The sequence below is a fragment of the Struthio camelus genome, chromosome 4, assembly GCF_040807025.1.
Source record: "Struthio camelus isolate bStrCam1 chromosome 4, bStrCam1.hap1, whole genome shotgun sequence".
Classification (NCBI taxonomy): domain Eukaryota; kingdom Metazoa; phylum Chordata; class Aves; order Struthioniformes; family Struthionidae; genus Struthio; species Struthio camelus.
The window spans coordinates 22,656,739-22,678,915 of NC_090945.1; the positions used below are offsets into that span (position 1 = coordinate 22,656,739).

At 37.6% G+C, this 22,177-nt stretch overlaps 1 protein-coding gene across 15 annotated transcripts in view; it reads left to right on the plus strand.

Moving 5' to 3' along the window:
* CAMK2D (calcium/calmodulin dependent protein kinase II delta) overlaps positions 1–22,177 on the plus strand; it is a 191,296-nt gene that overhangs the window by 75,799 nt on the left and 93,320 nt on the right. For all 15 annotated transcript variants that reach the window (XM_068941784.1, XM_068941771.1, XM_068941786.1 and 12 more), the window contains one exon: positions 8,972–9,031. In XM_068941784.1, the coding sequence (XP_068797885.1) occupies positions 8,972–9,031 (60 nt within the window). The remainder of the gene's footprint in view (positions 1–8,971; positions 9,032–22,177) is intronic.

Sequence of the window (22,177 nt, forward strand, 5' to 3'; positions counted from 1 at the left end):
GACACAACGTGCATGGTGTGAGGTGTCTCCTCCATTCACTTAACATTTAATTTTATAGCGGGTACGATAACAACTACTTCGATACAAGCAGCTAAATGAGGTAAACACAGAGAGCTCATTATTGTCACTTCCGTGACACCAGACACCACCTGACTGGCACCAGTCACTACGCTCATTAAGTTTGGAGCGGAAATCTAGAAATATTGTAGAGTAGTCGTTCATAAGAATAATAATAATAAGGTAACCACCGGATATTCCAGAGCAGTTCAGCAGCATGTCTGAGAAAGATGTTGTTTATTATGACTTACAAAAAAGATCAGGCTTGATTTAATAATAAATACAGTCATTACTAAATCATGCAGTAACAGTTTAGCTTATCATTCATACCTGGAAAATGTAGGGCTCTAGTATTTGTCATCTGTGCATACTATTTTGTCTCTAAATAAGATCTGAATAGTAACTCTACATCTACATGATGTGTTACTTCAGAAATCCTTTTACTAGAGCATAATTATTTCATGAATTGCTGTCTTGTTTTATGGCATAGTCTGAAGCAGTCTCCACACGCACAGCCACCTTTGACTTAAAATTCTGTGTGCATATTAAAAGCAGGGCCTGTTCTTGGTTTGGTATGTAAGCTGAAAGTATGAGTAATGATTAGTTGTATTCCCTGGGCATCTTTAATTGGCAGGCCCTACAATGTGAAGTTTTATGTTTACGAAATGCTATTAATTTGTGAAGGAAATATACATCTTTCAGGGAAGCATACTAAGTGAAACATCAAAGTTACCAATGTGAAGTTCGGTAGGCAAGAATAATTTATGTAGTTGAATAAACGGAAGACAACACAGGTCAGTTACAGTGGCTGTGGTGTTGATGTGTTTCAGTAAATGAGCATATGCAGATGCTTTTTTTTTTTTTTTTGCGCTCTGCTCAGTGGCATCACTGGGAGCCAGTGGCTGTCAGAACCTTGCAAGCTTAGGTTCTAAATTATTTTTCAATTTAATGAACGTGCTTTATCTAGTTTGTATGCTGTTACTTTAGAATTTATTTCATGTAATAAGATGTAATAAGTTTGTGTTTACTTGTCTTTTTTTTCACCTGTCCACTGGAAGAAGAATAATATTTGAATAGTGTTTCTCGTACATGCTATGAGATGTATTCTGGATTGCCTTATCAACATAGTACCCATCTACTCTCTGAGGATTCAGTTTTATATCTCTTAGGTGGTGTGGTATGATACAGTATCCTACTTAATACACTAATCAAATAGATTTTTATTCAGTTAAATGACTAATGAAAACATTTAGTGAAAATTTAATCATATGCAGTGTCAGTTCAGAAGCTGCAGTATAGGCATTAATAGGCAAGGAAACTTTAAACATTTACACTGTGTAATCAAGGTCAGACATGAAGTGCTTTATTATATCTCTGTTATCCCAGACAAGTCAGAACAGAATGAATTTAGCACTTGATAGAAGATACTCTGCACTGTATGATCCTGTAAATGCGGACTGAGATAGTACAGAATAACCTTTTAAAGCAATATCGGTGGGCATTCGAGGTAGGATATCTTATGCCAAATGACCAACAGCCCCCAGGTATTTCTGTTTTTTTTTTCTGAGACAGTGAAAGAATTTCCAGCTTTCTTCTAAAGCAAGCTTGATTCAGTTTGTGTTTCAGATCGTTGTGCTGTGTATACTGTGTATATGTGTGCCTGCCTTTCAAACCTGCTGCAGTGGAATTTGAAAATCTCAGCATTAAACCTCAGTGGAAGAATTTATGTTTATAAAATAACATATCTTTATCTTTCTTAATTTTTTATTCCTTTTTATATTTTGAACTTCTGAAAGTTAACATATATTTTGAGGTTTTTTTAAACATTAACACTGGAAACACAAAAGGGGGTTAAGCTGACACATCTTCTCTTGCAATTGGAGTAGGCTTTGGGGCCTCACAGAGAATTATGATGGTTCAGTTGGCAAGTGGTGACTTGCTCAGGAACTATACCTCTGGGCAGAAGACTGTAAACTTTTAAACATTGCAGGCTTGTGGTGGTACAGGACTGTAGAAATTAAATTAATTATTAAGATAGGTAGAATTGATTCAATCATTCTTACTGTTAAAAGTTGACCAAAAATATTGGGAAGTACAGAGTATAGAACAAGTAATGAAAGTCCCTTTCTTGTTCTTCAAGTTTGTTGTCATAGTTTCTTTTAAACATGTATATCTAACTACCTCAACATATTGAAGTAAGGTTTGAGCTTTTTTCTTTCTTTCAGCATCTGATGCTAAATTGTTGACCCTAAGAGTTGTCTTTCATAGCAACTTTTTCTTAAACTTGTCTGTTTCTTGGTCTTTTCAGAACTAACCTTACCATGCAATTATTTTGACACATGATGGTGTTAGTTAAAGGTTAAAGCTTCCTGTTTTCACTTTTAGCATATTTTTAAAACTCCAGTACAGTTTTATTTTCCAAAAATGGATTTCCAATAGTGGATAATTTGTGATGTTTATTATAGTTGCATCATAGTAATTGCATCTTGTAATTTAGTGTTGACAAACTTTATTTGAAAAAATATAGTTATTGTAGAGAAAACAGTTAGGCTGTACTTTTCTGTTGGGTCCTCAAAACTCTTAGAAACATTTTTTTCAGGAAAGAGTGTTTTATTAAGAAAATTTACACTTCTATTGGCATGATTGGAATGAAAACTGCTAGCTTTTTATGTTTTATTTGTTTATTCTTTTAGATTAAAAAAAAAAAAAAAAGAATAGCTTCCGTAACAGAGGGGAAAATATACAGAAGAGTTCCCTCCTAATTAATTGCTACTTAAACATGCTTAAACTGCATGTTTGTTTTCAAAAGTTAGTAGTGTGGCTTAATTATTTTGGATTAGATTTGTGATGTAGCAAAATATATGGATTTTTCTGAGCAAGTATATTTGCTGTATGTTTATACATTTTTTTAAAATCTGCATATAGAGGCTGACACTTTGCCTTGCAGCTATTTTTTTCCCTTAATTGTAGAGGGAATTGCTAGAGCAGCGCTAGTCTCTGTGCTTGCCTTAATCTCTACTACTGAATCAATGCCTACTTCATCATTATTTGACTTTGGAAATATCTTCTACTTTCAGAGTATGTAAAGGTAAATAATATGCCTTTCTATTTAGTTTTAAAGAATGTATTTCTCTATAAATGTCCTCCCGTTTCCACCTTTACGTACTTCAGCATTTCTTCTTTGTGATACTGTCACCCCTGTCCCATTGTGCAGGGTATTTTGATGTTTCCCTAACATACGTACCAAATATGATTTCTGCTGCCTTTTTATTCTTACGGTCAGTGGTTCTCTGATTTCGGTTACAAGTTGACTCATGAAAAGCCCCTATAAAAATGCTGCTTATATTTTCTGCAAAAACGGTGTCCTAGAGTAATCTGGTTATGCTTACTGAGATATTATTTTGCCTTTTGGTTTTGAACTTCAGGTGTTGGTGAGTTGCCAGCCAGTTTGTGTTTGAAACCTGTATTCTCTTCCCCTCGGAATAAATAGCACTTTGGCCTTCCTGTCATAGTATCCCTTCTGTTGTATCTGCATGATAGTTCCTTTGTCATGAATATAGTCTTGCTTGTCTCAACACAAAAAGTGTATTAGATGTTGACAATTCTCTCCTTCCCCCCGCCCCATCCCCCTCCTTCTTGAGGAAGCCTCTGGACAGTTGATCCTAATTCAAAATTTGTTGCAGTAGTTTAATAAGGATCATTTTTACAGGACTTCTTGCACTGAAATTCTTTGCTGTTTGTTGTTGACCTTTGTGTTGACCCAATCAGCTGTGCTTACTTAAGTCTTTATGGTGTGTGCCTTAAATGGTTGGATGAAGTGAATCATCAAAATAAGTTTTCATTAATTGAGGATGATTACCTGATATTAAATTGTCAAGAACTTTCAGGAGATCACACTTCCTGTATCTGTTATGGTATTATTTGATATATGTTAATAGTTTGCTTTTCAAATGTATGTAAAATAGGACTGTCTCACTTCACCTAGATTTGTTTGATGTTATCTTTACAGAGCTGGTTTTGAATGTTTCAGACCCACAGCTGTCTGCCCGGTGTCTCTCTGCTGTAAGGATATGTGCTATACCTAAGACATCTTCAGTAGGCGAAGGATGGCATTTTCCTACCCATCTTGTCCCCATATCCTCATGCACTCTTAAATGTTGTAGGCAGGAAAATTAGTAATCTTACTAAGTGTTAAATGCACGTGTATATTTTTATATGATTTCCTTACAGACTGTATTCTTTAAGCTGTAATAATGACGCTTGTCACAGGTCAACTTGCTCACTATTGTTTATACTTAGAGTTCCAGTCTTATGCTGTGCCATATTATGACGCTTGGGTCTGTATGCATAACCCTATCAGTTTTTAAGAACATTTTTGATAAGTGTCCTAGGAGGGTATAAAAACTGAGCTATTATCTGGTAGCAGTTGCTCAATATATTTCATTTGTTGTGATAATACAAAAGAGCTGATCTGTGATTCTATTTATCATTTGTATTTTCCAGTTTTTGTTGCTTGTCATATGATCACCAACATAATCTTAATCATTGATAGAAATAGGTAGATAGACTATAACTAATTTTTGATCTCGATCTCTCTCCCCCCCCCCCCCTTCTTGTTCTAGGAAATGTTGCTTAGGTCATTTACAGATACTTCTTAAACTTAGATATTTACTTTGGGCAAGATGTAAAAAGTTGAAAATATTTTATGGAAATTAAATCATGTTTGTAAAAAGGCTGCTGGCTATATCCATATTCATTTGTTTAAAATAAACTTTAAATTTATTTCTGTATGTATATGACCTGTCCTTCAACAAATATAACTGCTTCTCAGGGATTTATTTTTAGTTCATATTTGACTTACTGACTATTTTAATGCTCTTAATTTAAAAGTTTTCAGCGTAATTTAATTTGGATAGAAGTCTGCGTGCATGTCTGTAAATAACCTTGCTTGTATTGTGTTTGGTAATCTTGCAGGTAGGCATGTATACTCGTGGTATTAGACTGTCTAATCTGAGAATCTGAGAGATTAGATTTTGCATTCTACAATGTATTTCTTTATTCTCCTTCCTCCTTACAGTACATTTTATTTACCATGTATACTCTTCTATGCATTAATTGATGAGAATGAGTTTTTAAAGTCAAGCCATGTTTTGGACCATTACTAAGCTGGCGGGGGAAAGGAAGAGACTGTGATCTTGCAGATGATATGTGAAGGTCTAAGAGATCTGTAGTTTATTTTGTGTATTGTATTTTATTGAGCAATGCTTTTTCCCCCTCAGTATCAGAAGACTATTTAAGGACTAGTGTTTGGAGCATTTCTGGTATCTATGAATAGATTGTTTTGGCTGTGTTTTGCTCTTGCTGCTTGCAGAGAATCATAACTTATGGGCTTCAGTTAGCGGTTTAAGACTGGTCACATGTCATGTCACATAATCTTATCACTTGAGAAAGGCAGAACAGTTGTGCTTTGTTGTAGTATTAAATCAGGCATATGCTTTGAGGGGATCAGTTCTAATGAGAAGCTAGTTCACATCTATTACAGGGGAAACTGAAAGGCACAAGCTCCTTTTTGTTTGCTTTTCTGTGGAGTTTTTCTCTAGAAGATGCTAAAAAACATCCAGAGTTCATTCATCAGCAAGTTCTTTAATGTGCTTCTCTGGCCATCATTTTTTATAACCACTAAAGAATCCCAAAGGGTTGTTTTGTTTATATTGTAATCATAGTTAAGAGATCTTGTCTGAGATCAGGACCTAATTGTTCTGTGCACTGTGCAGACGCACTTCCTAAACTGGCTAGCTAGTTAGCTAGGACAATCAGCAGCAGAAGAAACAGCACTCGAGATCCCGGTCTAATCCTTACTACACGTTGTTACTGCAGCGGTCAGGATATATAAGTAACTTCAGTAATCTAGTGACTGAAACACTAAGCTGGAAGGTACCTCGATTCTGGTCCCTGCTGCTATCACAACTTAGGTATTTTGTGGAGGGGACATTGATGCACATTACATCAAACTGTCCTTGCAATAGAGAACCATGTCTTCCTGCTCCAAAATGGGTGCTCAGAATCACTGGCATGGGCAGTTATACACTCACTGCTGTTGTCTGCACCCACTGCTGTCATCTCTCTCCTCCTGGGACTCTTTCCATCCTAATTAAGCAAGCAGTATGTGAAGCAGCTGCACACTGGGTAGTCTGAAACCAGAGTGATTTTCAGGAAAGTGAAGTTGTGGTTTCATGAGACAGAGTTTTTTGGCAGCACTATCAAACATCTACACTGTTGCACTGTACCATCCTGTCTCAGTTGTGCTGGTGCAACTGTCTGTGTAGCCATTCTGTGAATATAGCTTTCCCACTTTTGGGACAACTCTGCTAGTCTATAATTAGATTAAGTACTTTAAAAGGGGTAACACCTAATGCTTGATTGGAAGGAGTAGAGCAGGAGCTGTAAGTATACTTTCTGCAGAACTCGATACTGCCTGTGTTTTAAACATACCTGGGAATCTTCTCACCCCTCAGCTGATTTAGGAAGGGGAACCTTTTGGACTCTGGTCAGGTTGAACAGGGGAAATTATGACTATGCACAGAAGAGAAAGATGAGAGGAAGACTACCAAGGCAATTCATGGAGTTGGGCCCTGACTAAAATGAGGATTTCAGGATCACACTGTTGTATGCAGGCATGTAAGAAGAGTTTTACTGTAGTATTTTCTCCTTAAACCCTATTTTTAATCTTGCTCAATAGACTCTGATGTCAAACTGGTGTCAGGTGATCTGTGATTTAATAGCTGTGAAAGATAATGAGATTACATTATAGGCTTAATGAATTTTTTTTAATGACAAGGAAGAACAGACATTGTAGGTCTGTAAGAGTTGCATTACAAAATCAGATGACTTATTCATTCTTACCGTAGTATTTTTGATGCCTAATAATGTTCTTTTGTAGATTACACTTTTTTTTATTCTCTGGATGTTAGTTATTTGACACACAACTTTTTGGGTAGACTACAAATTTTATGAGCTGGAATAAAAGTTAAGAGTTCCCCATTTAGTTGTTAGGAGCGCTCTCAAATGTAATACAGATAATTAGGATGGCAGAGACAGTATAACCCAAATTACTTTTATGACATCTGAAGTTAGAGCTCCTGTGAAGGACTGATGGTGGTGATGATGATGATGATTATTACTACTTAGATATCAAATTGGAGCCAGTTAAAATAATAACAATATAGCTCCATCTCCATGCACATTTTAAGGTTTATTTCTCTTCTAATTTTGAAAAATTAGTTTTCGCTAATACTGTAAAACTGAATCTGTGCAGTTTTTCTGCCTCTTCGTGAGAGCTTAGTATTCATAGCTTCCATAGAAATTATACTGCCGGCAATGAGGATAAATTCACTAGAAGTCTGTTGGCATTATAGGACTGCAGAAGGCAGTAGCTGGCTATTTTTAAATCTCTGTAAATTATGTAATTTGTTGCCTGGGTAACCTGTGCCTGTGTGGGGTGAGGGTGAGGGTTGTTGCTGATAATTACAAAATCAGGAAATCAGTGTCTAAAATCAGTCCTGCCTAACTTATCTGTATTAATTTCTAAAAACTAAAATCTGAAAATACTACTCCACTACTGTATGAGTCTGTCCAGTAAGTTAACTCTGCATTGTTAAATTAATAAGAGTTAGGAAACATTAGGAGTTTTATTCCACTTAGCACAAGTACTCTAGCCTCATATGTAGTGCAGATAATATGAGTGTGGAGATGATTTGCCTTGTATGGATGTAAATATAAAATTAAATCTTTCTTCTCACCATGTTTAAATTATTTCAGATAAGCTGTTTGTACTCAGGTGATCAGATTCTGTTAATACTTCTTACTGTAGTCTGTCTTTCTATCTTCGTTCCCCATCCACATTGCCCAAAGAAAACTTTGTTTTAGATTGTGTTGCAAACTGTAGATTCTGTGAGTGTTGTACACTGTCTAACCCTGGACATTTTAACATGGCTTGAGACCTCCACATACTTCCAGTATAAATAATTATGCACAAACACTCCTAAATACTCTCTCATTTATCATATAAAATAATAACTATATAACTTAGTGTTAGCCAAAATACAGCAGAAGTAGTATTATAAATGGTGGTATTTGAAGCAAATATTATAAAAGTGTGGTACTTAAATAAACCACTTGAGTAAAATGGAGCCCTATGTAAGTAGCAGTATTTTATCTCCAGACGGGTCATTATACCTCAGCAGTGTACGAGAGAAGTTCAAACCTAGAGCCTGCTGCTTCTGCTCAAAGGTTAAAATGAGTCAAACAGCAGGGAGAGGAGAAGCCTGGAGATGATGCATCTGGACTTAAGTATTCAGGGTATCTTCAGGTTAATGAATAATCAACCTGTGAGAGAGATTAGACCTGCTGGGAGAATAACTACTGGTCATTGATAACTGCAATTTCTATAGCATTATATAGTGGGAGAGTGTTGTGGCTGGAATGCTGGCATGCTCTTGGGGTTGTTGTCACATGTCGAATGGTGTACATCGTACATTAGATAACATTAAAACAGTTAACAGGTTAAGATGCAGGGTCGTGCTAGAGATTCAGATTGTCTTTATTTTGATTAATGCTGTAGCATGATTTATCCCCTGATAGGTCATGGTGGGAATTTTTTCCTGCTCTCCCCATTACGTAAGCAGGTTGATTTTTTTTTTTTTTTTTAATGTACCTTGACTAGTCCATCAAAGAAGCAGTTGGATGCAGTAATCTAGTTCAACACTGCAAACAGTTTGAATGTAAAATCTTAATGAAAATAAATAAAGGAGGTATGTTTTAAAGACTGCATCAGATACGGCTTTTATTTTCTTGAGTAATACACAGAATGATGTTCATCTTTGTTCTAAAACTGTTTTGTTTTCCTTTGTCACAGATCACCAGAAACTGGAAAGGGAAGCTAGAATCTGTCGCCTCTTGAAGCATCCCAATATTGGTAGGAACATTTAATTGCTTTCTACAGTAAATACCAGTTTCGGCAGTTAAGGGGAAAATACAAAATGGCGCATAGAAATAGCAAGCATGAGGAAGCCAAATGGCAAGACTGTTTCTTTCAAATGTAGTGCTACTTTCAGATTCTTCTATGAAAAGTAATATCCCAACAGATCACATAAAGCAAAGTGTACTGGTCTCATCTCTTCTGAGCTATTATTCTGTCATCAATGAGCTGTCTATGCCAGGTGTTTGGGTTTTTTTGAGCAGTGCGTAGGCAGAGTTATTTCCAGTATTGCTCATGACTTTTTGAGACTTGCAGAAGGATGTCAGCTAATAGCATATGTTGCAAAATGAGACAGACCACTGCAGATAAAGTTAGTGCTGTTTTTACTCAGATGCTTATTTTATCCTGTTTTATTTTGTGTTTGAGATTTTATTCCGCTGTAGAAAAGGTGCACAGAGTAGAAAGCTCCTCTCCCTTTATTTCCAGACTGTATTCTTTCTACTCCAGCATTCATGGGAAGTATTAAAAAAGATTTTGGGAGAGTTTTCTGTTTCCTTGTGTGTGAAACAGTAGAGGAACAGATAAGGACCTTGCTCTTGAAGGAGTAGGATCTGGGTTTTTCAGACACTAGATTGTCTGCCGAGGTCTCTCTGTTATAAGAATATATGCTATACCTGAGACATCTGCAATAGAAGGTTAGGATTTTCCTGCCTATCTTGTCACTCTATCCCCATGCACATCCTTAAAAGTTGTTGTCAGGAAAACTGGTAATCTTGCTGAGTGTTTTAAATTAACATGTATATTTGGTACTCTGAAAACACTTGACAATTTGCTTGTGCTTCTTCCTTGTTAGTCTTTCTCCTTTTTATTTTTAACTAACAGAAGTTGGTCTGCGTGACATTTTTAGACTAATATGATTGTTTTGTGCTTGGGAAGGAAAGAGTTTCTCCCTTTTAATAGTAATTGTAGTTTGAAAACAAAAAGCCTGCAGTTCAAATGGAACTTGGAATCCCTGAAAAAGCGCTCTCACACATTCTGAAAGGTTAGAGGTTTCACCTGCAAGTTGGAAATGAGGAAGAGTAGCGTTATCTGTATTATTTTAGGTCCTCCCATTTGATATTTTGTCCTAGCCAAAATTGGGCAGCGTAAAGTGATGGACAACAAGGGAGTGTGCAACTTATTGCAGAGAGGGTTTGCAACTCATCTTCAGTTTTTGAAAGCAATGGTTGCAAATATAGGGCTAGTCTTACTCCACAGACTAGTTTATCTATGTCTTGCTGTAGTTATTATTGCTAGAGTATATTCATGAGTGTGTTCAAGCCAAGGCAGGTGAATAAAAACTAATAATAAACAGGAACTGATGCAAAGTGGTAGTGCTGAAGTGATATGACAGTGGTTTTGGGGACAGACAGTTAGTGTTATAGAAGTCAACACAAATTTCATGCTTTCTTACCTGTGCCGAGGTAGATATTTAATTCAGAGGATTAAAACCAAAATCTTTCACTGCTGATGATTTCTGTTCAGAAAAGACCATATTCTAGATTTGTATGAGAGGTGTTTTGGTGTTCGCGCGATGGAGTTACATGCCAGAGGCTTGACAATATGCGTTGTAGTCTATCCCTTTTTTAATTTCCACTATAAACTATTCTGCCAACCATGGCAGTGTATCTGCCCTGAAAAACACTTTAATTAGCTTGGTTATCAAAGTTCCTTGTTTATATAAATGTAGCAGTGAAGGCCACTTTGTATCTGGTTTCTGTCTTGGAAGAAAATCATAAATGTGTTTTGAAAGCAAGCGACTGGTTTTGTAAATCAATAAAGGTAGCTCTTGTCAAAAGTAGTAATTTAGGCCTCTCAAATCCCTCTCACATAAGGTACTGGGTTGGACGCTTTGATGTTTGCATGTTGAGCTGATTGTCTAGTCTCCACCTCACCCAGATCGGTACCATTTCCTTCCCTGTCCCTCCCTGCCTCCCACGAAGCGTTCCTGCGCTCAGCTTGTCCAGCCGCTGGCCAGCACCGGTGCACTTCCGTGGCCCTTGGACTGATCCAAGGGGAGGCTGCGGCACTCTAGCAGTTTGCTTTCCACCCTGCTCACTACTCTGGCAGTCATGTAGTGAGCCTGTTCAGGGAGGTGATCAAGCTAAAAATTAACCCTTAAAATATTCTAGATGCATGTATTTGTACACCAAGCTGAACCTTTTATTTCTGGGTTATGGTCATGTACCATAAAAAACAAAACAAAAGAGCTCCAGTGGGTAATATTCCATCATACTAGAATGCACTGGAAGTGAAAAAGGCAGTACATACAGCAAGGCAATTCAGATTTAACAGCTCAAAATGGTAAAGATTAACCTTTGTAAACAAATTTTGTTCTCATTATGTATACGATAAAGAGTATGTGCGTTTAAAAATATTAGCAAGTCCATGAATCTAAAACACATACTTTTTGCCCTTTACCTACGCTTTGTCCTGAGTTGCCTACAACTCATGAATTTCTAGTAGCCTAGAAAATAACAGATTTTTTTGAAAAGGAACTCCCCTATGTACAATGAATATGTATAATTTATGAAATAGTTCTGAAGTACAGTTTTACAAGTGCATTCTCTATAGGAAAACAGAAATCTAGTTTAATTTATTGGACAGTTTCTCATAACACAGTGTCTGTTTTTCTTCATTTTGTCGCAGTGTAGATTTTTAGTTACTTGTATGTTTGAGTACACGTTCATTGTAAGGTGGCAGCTTTCTGAAGTTACTATTCAGTAATCCTTTCTCTTTTCATTCAGTCTTATTCCTCTTCCTAGTTAGTTTGATTAAATCTCACTTCCAAAAGTGACGTGGTTTAAAGGTCAGTTTTCGAGTTAACTTTATTTCTAAAATAATACGTACATAATAATATTCCTGTTTAGTGTATTAAGGTCTCTTCAGTTAATTATCTTTCAAATGTAATAATATATTGAAACCATCACCAGAAGTATTTGGGTGAAAAATCCTTTCTGGTTACCTTTTTGATACTTTCCCTCTAGTTGGGCTAAAACAACACAGCTGTGATGAATCGCGTTTTCAGATTTCAGCCTGTGAGTGAACATGTTGTAGCTTTCCTATGAGCAAGATTTTTGTCTTTAGAGGAATTGCCAATTTTACCAATGGAGTTGGTAAAATTGTAGACCACTGGAAAGATTTTCTGTTTGCCTTCCCAGAAAATGTATTGACACAAGATTCTGAAAAACATCTACAGATGACTATTTTTGCATTTCCAGGGTAGGTGTCCAATTAGTAGATAACAAGAAAAGAATTCAATGTTAAATTATTTCTTCATGAGAAGAAAGAATTCAGAACTAAACTTCTTAGCAATCAGTTGACATACCTATTTTTGGCTTTCCAAGAATGTCATTTTTATATCCTTTTCGTCTCTGATTTGATGGGTTTTTTGAGTGAGTGCTGTTGTGCAGTTGGCATTGAAATCTTAGGACGGCATTTGAAAAAGGCTTTCAATGTAGTCTGTATTCATATGCAGTAAACTTCAAAAGTTACTCTGATATTAGCAGAGGAGGCTTAAAATTGGACATGACTATTCTCATTTTTTGATGTAGCATTGGAATAAAAGATCTGGAAGTGGGGGGGGAGAATTAGGAAGAGACTAAATGCGAAGGCTTTCTTCCAAAGAGTATGAAATTCTTAAATGTGGGTATTAAGGAGTTATTCATGAAAACATTTTCATTTCATTTCCTGATTTGAGTCTCCCAAAAATCTCTATAAAATATTCAACACAAACCCCAGGAAACTAATATGTGTTTTCTGTTGCCATTTAGGGAAGTATTTGTGACATAAGATCATCATTTCAAGAGTCAACGTATCTACCAAACTTTCACAGATAATACATTTAAGTATGTATTGCGGGAGCTTTATTATTCATCTGAATTATCTTTTGAGCTTGTTCTACTAGAATAATAATTTTTGAACTAGGTGCAAGGTAGCAAGTTCTGACTTCATATAGGAAAATTTAAATTACTGGTTATTATTCTCACTATACAAATGTAAGGAAGGGAAGCTGAGTAAATCAAAATCCAGCTATTTAGCTTTTTCAGATTCTCTCAAATTGAAATCAGTGATAGTTCATGTTAATATACAGATGTACTTCTTGATATCAATGCATGTATTGATGCACGGCTAAGCATATAGAAGTTTATGATCATTTTTATGCATGAAAAATGCTTCTGAGGTAGACACAGATCTTGTCACGTGCACTTGATATCCTTCTAATCAAGTCACGAACCTGGCTGGTAACGTCAATTGCCTTCTCTAAGGCATTTGTTTTACTGCTGTATTATTGTGCTATTTGTATTACTGTTGTACTGCTGCTAATGTTTTTATTGTGGAAAATCTGCATATTAGGTGGATTAAGAAAACAGATAATGACAAAATGTAAGGTAATTCTCACCTGATGGAGGTATTGGTGGTGGAGTGCTAAAGACATCTGATTCAATATTTTTATCAACAGTCTTGAAGAAAAAAATTGAAGTGGATATGAAAAGTTTGATATGGTGGGGTCATTTGAATGAGCAGCCTTAGAGCAAACAGATGCAAGAACACATGTCTAAGAAAAAAGTATATATGTCATTTTTAAAAAATGAGGACCTGTATCTTGGAAAATAGTGACTCTGAAAAGTCTGTGATAACAGAAAATAATTACTAGAACACAAATTTAATTTGGTTGTTGTAGTACACAGAGCAAATGTGATTCTCAGATGCAGGGAAGTAACAATCGGGAAGAGGAAAGCAGTGTTTATTTTGTATCTGCCAACAGAAGACACTTCTAAAATACTATACTGAACTTTGGCATCCACATGTCAAAAAGTTTGATCTGTTTAAAGGAAGAGATTTCATTTGCCTACAAGGATAACATGGAAAAGTTCTTTAGGAAGGAAAAGCAAAAAGGAACATGACTGCAGTGCTAGAGTTAAAGATAGAGTCACTTTTCTGGCAACAGAAGTAATCAACCATAAGAATTACTTAGGGGTATGGTGTTTTCTCGTAATTTGAAGTCTGGATTTTTTTTTAAAGCCCTATACTAAGATTTGTCTTATTACTGAAGATGAATATACTCCTATTATTCAGAATTGTGTACACACCATTATTTTTGGAGAGCTGAATATTTTTGAAGAGTAATTCAAAGATAATCATACTGTTTCTTCAATGCCTAAGAAGCTGGAAAGTCCTTATTGATTGTGTTTGTATCCAACACAGAAGCGTCATGAAAATCTTCCTTGTGGGAGATGTTTTCACTTCAGGTACAGGTGTAGTTCCAAGATATATCTGAAAGCAGGGTATCTGTAGAGACTGTCCAGAGATTACTTTCCATATAACTAATTCAGTTAGTATTGCAGGATCTTTTTATTTTATTCATTTTTTGCTTCATGATTTCTGCTTCTCTACTCCCCTATCTAGATGTGAGGACTAATGAATGGTGTAGGAGAAATATCTATAAGAAAAGTTGATCAGAAACAGTACTTTATGTTCTCCTTTTTCAGATCTCCAACACTTAACACTTACATCACGTACATATGAAGGTTTGTTTAGAAAGTATAGGACTTTCTCATCATTTTCATCTACAAGTATTCCTTAGCAATATTCGGCACTTATGTTCTGACTTCTGGCTTCTCTCTCCTCTGTTCTTTGTATCAAAGTAACTGTAGCAGAAAGCCAGCCACTGAATTCTGTATTTCACAGAAAACATATGTTAATTTTGGTTTACATGCTTATTCTTTGGATAAGCATAAAATTAAAAATAAATAGCATTTCAACATATAACTTTTATTTGGGGGGCAGAAGAGTTTTATTCCTATCATTTGTTTACTCAGAAGTACTTCAAAAATATGCAGACATCCTTGCCTGGAGTGACACTAAAATACTGTTTCCTTCATAGTAGCAGAATTTGTGCTCCCCCTCCCCCCCCCCCAATAAACAGGCCAAAATAAGAAATAAGATTAGGTACCCACCTTTATGTAATAAAAGTACTCTACTGAGGTCTACTTACTCATGATTCTGTATGTTATTGTCAGTCCAGACTTTTACAGTTTCAGTGAGAATTAAAATTATGCAAAAGACATGCGCTGAAGCTCAGGCTTTTAGAGGAAACTTCCTGGAGGCTCTGCGCCCTTTCTTCCTGATCAGTCTTTGGTAATATCGGTGTTTCCGTCTTCCAGCAGTTACCTTTAAAGTCTCAGCTGCCTCCTTTTCCTATGTTGGTCCGTAATCTGACCTGCTTCCTCTATTATGTTGTGGTAGGAAAGTGGGACAAACAGCTCAATTTCTGTAGTAACACAGCTCCAACCGCTTAAGCTGAACAGTAGTACTTTGTACAGTAGTCTGATCTTAAGTACTGCTGCATTTCTTGGATTCTTACTATAATTGAGATGACTGCGATGCAAATATGATTAAGGTGACCAAAATACTCTCTTAGGACACCAGAACACTGATGATTCTGTGAACCTGCCTAAATTTTTGGAGATACTGAAACTTTACAATGAAAGGAATATTTGGAAGAAATCCTCACAAATGTCCATTATTCTTATTGCGAACGTCCTCGTTAGAGAAAGACCAACAGGAACACTCTACGGTGAATTTTCTCCCCATAGTGATCTCTCTACACAAAGCCCACTTTTTCTCCTTGGGATTTCCTTTTAGAGGAAACAAAAAAAAGTATGTACTAAAAGGCATACAGAAAATCTTTGTATCTGTCCTGGATATCTAGGATCCAACTCCCCGGTATGTTGCTAGTGAATCTTATACTGTCAGAGTAGAAGGTGTAGGAGTTCTTTCTTGTCATCTTTCTTATATTTTGAGGTGCTCGGTGACCCAGTGTCATTGGAAGGATGGAGGAGGTCCCCACCTATTGCACTTCCAAAGCAAGGCCGTTATCTAAAAGTTGGGACCTGCATTTATCAAAGAGCAAGCCTTGTTTACTTAGGTGCTATAGGGGAAGAATTATGACTCTGAATCTGAAGGGGGTGGAAGAGTGTGATACTGTTAATTGTGTCCTGCTTTCAAGGAGTGCCTTTCTCCCCTCTGTGACTTCTATAACCACCTGAACTCCCTCTCATTCTGCAACATCATCTCAAACTCTTTACAAGATCCAGAAAGATTCAGACAGGACCTACAGACCTAAAAACCATCAAAGCCCAAAATGTAATTGCTAAAGCTCCTATTTCAGGTGGCAAAATGTAATAATTTAAGTAAGTCATGCTGCACATTTAGCCTTTGGTTAGAGAGCGTCTTATGGGATCATGAACCGAGTAAGCCTGCAGAGTGTGCTTGTATAAGCAAGCTCAGTACAGTTTCCAATAGCATATGTTTCAGATGATTAAATGGTCCAAAAAGCTTGTTAGAAGTTAAGAGCATTTCACTGACAGGACTCTAGATTGAATCAAGTCCATATGACAGCTGAAAAGGAACATTTGACAGCTCTAATGAGTAATCTTTGCAGAGTCAGCCAGGATTCTTCTGAGTGAATAAAAATCACATTCATGGAATCCATAATCTTGAGTGAGGTGATTGGCAGAAAAATGCCAGGATAAGTTAAAAACAAAACAAAAGAACCTGCAAAAAACACAATTATGTTGATATAGCTGCTTTCCTTTTCCTTGATTCATCCTATTCCTTGATTCATCCAGGTGATGCGAAGCTGTTCTTGAACATAATAAAAAAACTTATGTGGACCATAACTGTTTTTTGATAAGTAGAAGGCACTACAAAAGCACTAAAATATCTCATATTCTTTAACTCTGAAGAACAACAAGAAGACAGTATCACTGTGTATAGGTCTTCTTTTATTGCTTATTACAGCTTGCTAACAACAGAGTTCAAAATGGAAGTCCTGAATGTGGGTTAAGCTTTCTGTTTGGAGAACCTATCGTTTTTTCTTTTCATATTACACTTCAAGTTGTATTAAAAGCTTACCTCCTTTATTGAACAAAGCACGCATGAAGGATTTGTGTCTTCATGTGTAACTGTTACTCTTACAGCTGTTACATGTGCTAACACTTCCAATTTTCTCATTTAGAAATTTGGAAAGAAAATTTGTAAGGAAAATAATTGTTTCTTCATAATGAAATCCATTGTTGTTATTCTACTTTCTGAGCTTTATCTTCTTTTGGGGAATGTTGATTTCCCAGTGCTATCTTAACTTTAGGTAAAAGCTGTATTTTAGCATTCTCTAATTTCTAACCTAATAATCCAGGTATTTTTGGCAATATAACACTATTACACCATCTTTGATCTAGAGCCTGCTTTTGTAAATCTGGTTTATGAGATCCTAGTAGCCAGATGATGCAAATCCTCATGCAGTCTGAAAAACTGCTGATTCAAATGTGCTAAAAATGTTTTTTTCTAGGTTGATTTGCTCTTGCAGAGTTTATGCTTAGTGGGATAGTATATGCCTGAATCAGAGTTCCACTGGTTCTGTCTGTAGCTATTGCAAAGCTACTACCTTTACCTTCCCTCTTCCATTTGACAAGAGCTATAAACAGCAAAAGTTGGAATAGTGCGTGTAAGGTAATAGGATTGTTATAAATAACCATAATCTTCAGGTTTTCATCCACGATTGAAGCTGTATTGGTAGTGCCAACACATCTGACTCATGGGGGCACATCATTCCCTTTTTGCTGCTATCTCCTCCCTTTGCTCTGTAGATGTTGTAGTAAGATATGGCAAGAGGACAGGATCCATTACCAACTACATCAGGCTCAAGTGTGACGCTGATGAATCTTCATCTCATCCCAAAAGGCCACAGCAGATTCTACTGACATGTGGCAGCCCTTCAGGTGATAAATGAAGTTCTCATGGCAACAAGACACATTGTCCCTGAATGGCTTTCTAAGGCATGATGTTTAGAGGTAACTAGGACTGCCAAGCGGAAACATTGTCATGTCACCTTTAATAGGCCCTGAATCAGTTGTGTGCAGATCTGTTCGCATAGCCTCAATCAGACAGGAACCATGGTGTTGCTGACTAGCATGAGCTGCTATGCTTTGGAGGGCAGAATGGCAGAAGCTTATCTTACTCCTGAAGAACATGTGCCTGGACCAGCTTATGAGAATATGGAGCTGCATCTTGGCAAGGAAGGGTGGCTTTGCAGCAGGTCAAGAGGCAAGCTAGATGCAAGACTGTCTGGGACACAAAGCAAAAACACAAATTGTCAGACTGATTTCATAAATGTGTTAGTTTCTACTTGCAAACTAGCTCTGATTTCCATACTTTGAACTGGAAACTTCTCATAAATTGTCCAGGGAACTGGTAGTACGCAGACTTGGCACTACACTTCATCAAAGTCCTCGCTGTTGGGTTCAGGTCAGTTATTCAGAAGCATACTCTTACTCATGAAAAAAAGGAGGAAAGGCCTGTCTTTCCTGGTTTTTTCCTCTTTCTTCATAGTCGCACACAACATCAGCACAGAACTTGTTAAATACTTCATGTGGGAAAAGAAAAACTGCATCATCTTTTGTTCTCTTCTTTGAACAGAGAGGGTAAATAATGAAATGTGGGGTTTTTGTGTCCTCTCTGTAAGACATTGTGTCCTTTTTGTCTTATATTCCCCAAGTTTGTGCATAGGACTTCACATAAATTCACAAGAATCTGAAGAGAGTTACTATGAATGTGGAGGCAATGTGGATTTAGTAAATCCTTTCTGAATTCCACTTGAATTACTGTAGCAAAGTCAGGAGTAGCTCAACGGACATTAGTTAAGTAATTGTATACATCAGATGTGAAATAAGAATCAGGCTTGTTCAGCTTTGTAGTTCTTTAGCGCAGTACTTTCTCTGAGCTTAATTTCTCATTTCACTTTTTACAGCAACAAAAAAATTAATAGACTTTAAAGCTAATAACACAGTTCTTTCCTGTTGCAGTGAAAATAAACAGATCCTCAGCTATATAAATTCATGCTCTAAAGGCATGTCCTCAGGAATATGTTACGTATCACAGAAATCCCAGAACGGTGAGGTTGAAAGGGGCCTCTGGAGATCATGCTAGTCCGGCCTCCCTTCTCAAACAAGATCGCCTAGAGCATGTTGCACAGCATCGCGTCCAGATGGCTTTTGAACATCTCCAAGGAAGGAGACTCCACCACCTCTCTGGGCAACCTGTGCCAGTGCTCTGTCACCCTCACAGTCAAGAAGTTTTTCCTCGTGTCCAGACGGCACTTCCTGTGTTTCTGTTTGTGCCCGTTGCCTCTCGTCCTGTCGCTGGGCACCACGGAGAAGAGTCTGGCCCCATCCTCTTGACACCCTCCCTTCAGGTACTTGTACGCATTGATGAGATCCCCCCGCAGTCTTCTCTTCTCCAGGCTGAACAGGCCCAGCTCTCTCAGCCTTTCCTCCTAGGAGAGATGCTGCAGGCCCTTCATCATCTTTGTAGCCCTCCGCTGGACTCTCTCTCCAGGAGCTCCACGTCTGTCTTGCACTGGGGAGCCCAGCACTGGACACAGGACTCCAGGTGAGGCCTCCCCAGGGCTGAGTAGAGAGGGAGGATCACCTCCCTCGACCTGCTGGCAACACTCTTCCTAATGCAGCCCAGGAGTCCGTTGGCCTTCTTGGCCACAAGGGCACATTGCTGGCTCGTGGTTAACTTGTCCACCAGCACTCGCAGGCCCTTCTCTGCAGAGCTGCTTTCCAGCAGGTCAACCCCCAGCCTGTCCTGGTGCCTGGGGTTATTCCTCCCCAGGTGCAGGACCCTGCACTTGCCTTTGTTGACCTTCAGGAGGTTCCTGTCTGCTCATCTCTCCAGCCTGTCCAGGTCCCTCTGAATGGCAGCACAGCCCTCTGGGGTATCAGCCACTCCCCCCAGTTTAGTATCATCAGCAAACTTGCTGAGGGTGCACTCTGTCCCTTCATCAGGGTTGTCGATGAATAAGTTGAACAAGACTGCACCCAGGACTGTACCTTGGGGGACACTGCTAGCTACAGGCCTCCAACTAGACTCTGCGCCACTGATCACAGCCTTCTGAGCTCGGCCATCCAGCCCATTTGCAATCCCGTTGCACTGTCCACTCATCTAACCTACATTTCCTGAGCTTACCTATGAAGGTGTGATGGGAGACAGCAACGAAAGCCTTGCGGAAGTCAGTCGACAACCTCTACTGCTCTGCCCTCCTCTACCCAGCCAGTCATTCCATCAGAGAAGGCTATCACATTGGTCAAGCATGATTTCCTCCCCTTGGTGAATCCATGCTGACTACTCCTGATCATCTTCTTGTCCTCCAGATGCTTAGTGATGACCTCCAGGATGAGCTGTTCCATCATCTTTCCAGGGATGGAGGGGAGGCCTGTAGTTTCCTGCCTCCTTCTCCTTGCCCTTTCTGAAGGCTGGAGTGCCCTGGCTTTCTTCTGCTATGTACAGATTATATATACCTAAGTTTTTGTTTACCTCTTAAAGAGACAGAAATCTATGGGCCTCATGTACATAGAAGATACCACTTCCTCTAATTGTTTTCATTGCTTAGATGATCGGATCGTTTTAAGAATTTTAAATCTCGTTCATTCTACGAACTTAATGGAATTTTAATACCCTTGATAAATAATGTAACCATAGTCTTTTTTAGGGAATTAAAATAAAAGAGGGAAGCCAAATAAACCAGTAATAGAACATGTTTTCATAGTTAGCATAAAAGCCAATTTGATGAGTATTACACAATAACAGGTTCAGTTTGTACAATCAGCTGCAACTACAGCATGTAGTTGAACAGTAATGTGCAGCAACAAGAATATAGAAACTGTTTTGTAATAGCTATTTGTGAAATGAATTGCAGTAGTGATTCTGAACTTCGGCAAAAACACATGAGGGGACATCACGTGTTTTTCATTGTGACTGACTTTTTAGTTTTTTTTCATTCTCAGTAGTTTTTGTTATTACGAGGCATTTGATTTCTTTTAGTCATCGAGGTTGCTGGGAATAGGTAGTTGATGTTTAAGGTGAAGAGGCTGAAAGTTTCCACCTCTGATACCTGAAGAATTTGTTGGGGAAAGGGCGGTATAGTATATCTTTGCTTTCTGTAGAGCTCTTAGCAGCCATAAAAGTGAGTGAGATGTCAAAAGAATAACTGAGATTAAAATATTTTTAACTGTTTAGTGCTAACCTGTCAGTTATTTTTCAACATGTGACATACTAAGTACCGGATCCTATGGTCTGTCTGAGGCTGAGGCAAAGAACTGTAAAGGCAGGTCTATTAGGTGTTGCAGCTTTATTAGCTGTTGCACCTTTTGTCTCTGTTTCAATTACAGCATAATCCTTCTATTCTGATAAGGGTGACGTTGAATCTTTAGATTTTACTCTTCTGGGTTACTTGGGAGCAGGAAAATATCTTTTGGTATAGAAATGACGCTACTCTTTGCCACACTAAGTTATTCTCCTTTCTTTAAACATAGGACAAGATTATTCTAGTTCAAGTGAAACATTGCTGGTTGTAATATCCCTGATAACTGTAGCAGCATTCTCAATGTATTGAGGAAAGGAGATTTCCCTAAGAGTTGCCATAAATGTTGTCATTTTTTGCATAATTTGTCCCAAAAGTAAGATGCGAAGCAAACCTTGAAGGATTTTCTCTGACTGTTTTCCACTGGTTTTGTATATTCTCTTAAACATCCAAAAATTCTTTCCATGGTGAGCCTAGCTTCTGATAAATATTTTTTATTTCTGTAAAGTCAGTTACACTTTTGTAGTTAAGTCATTTTAAATGTAAAATAGACTAGTCCATAGAACTGGGAAGTGGAACGTAAACATCTCTCTTGAGAAACATGGCTGCAAGGAATCAATACTAGGCTAGTTGCTCCACTTCTCATTTGCATTTTGATTTGTTGTTTTGCTTACTTTTGATACTTGCTTTCTAAAAAGAAGAGTTTGATAATTGCACTGCTGGCTTCGAGAACCGTATAAATAATATGCTAGATTAAAATGAATTACTGTTTTTTTTATACGCAGGAGATGAATCTTAGAGAACTTGTATAAAGTTTTGTTTGAAAGCTTTGTTTATTATGAATCTGTAACTACGTACTATACATACGCATAGACATCATGACTCCCAGCTAAACCACAAATATGTAATTTTCCTCTGGACCCTTTCCTTCAAAAACATAGATCTCTACTACTTGC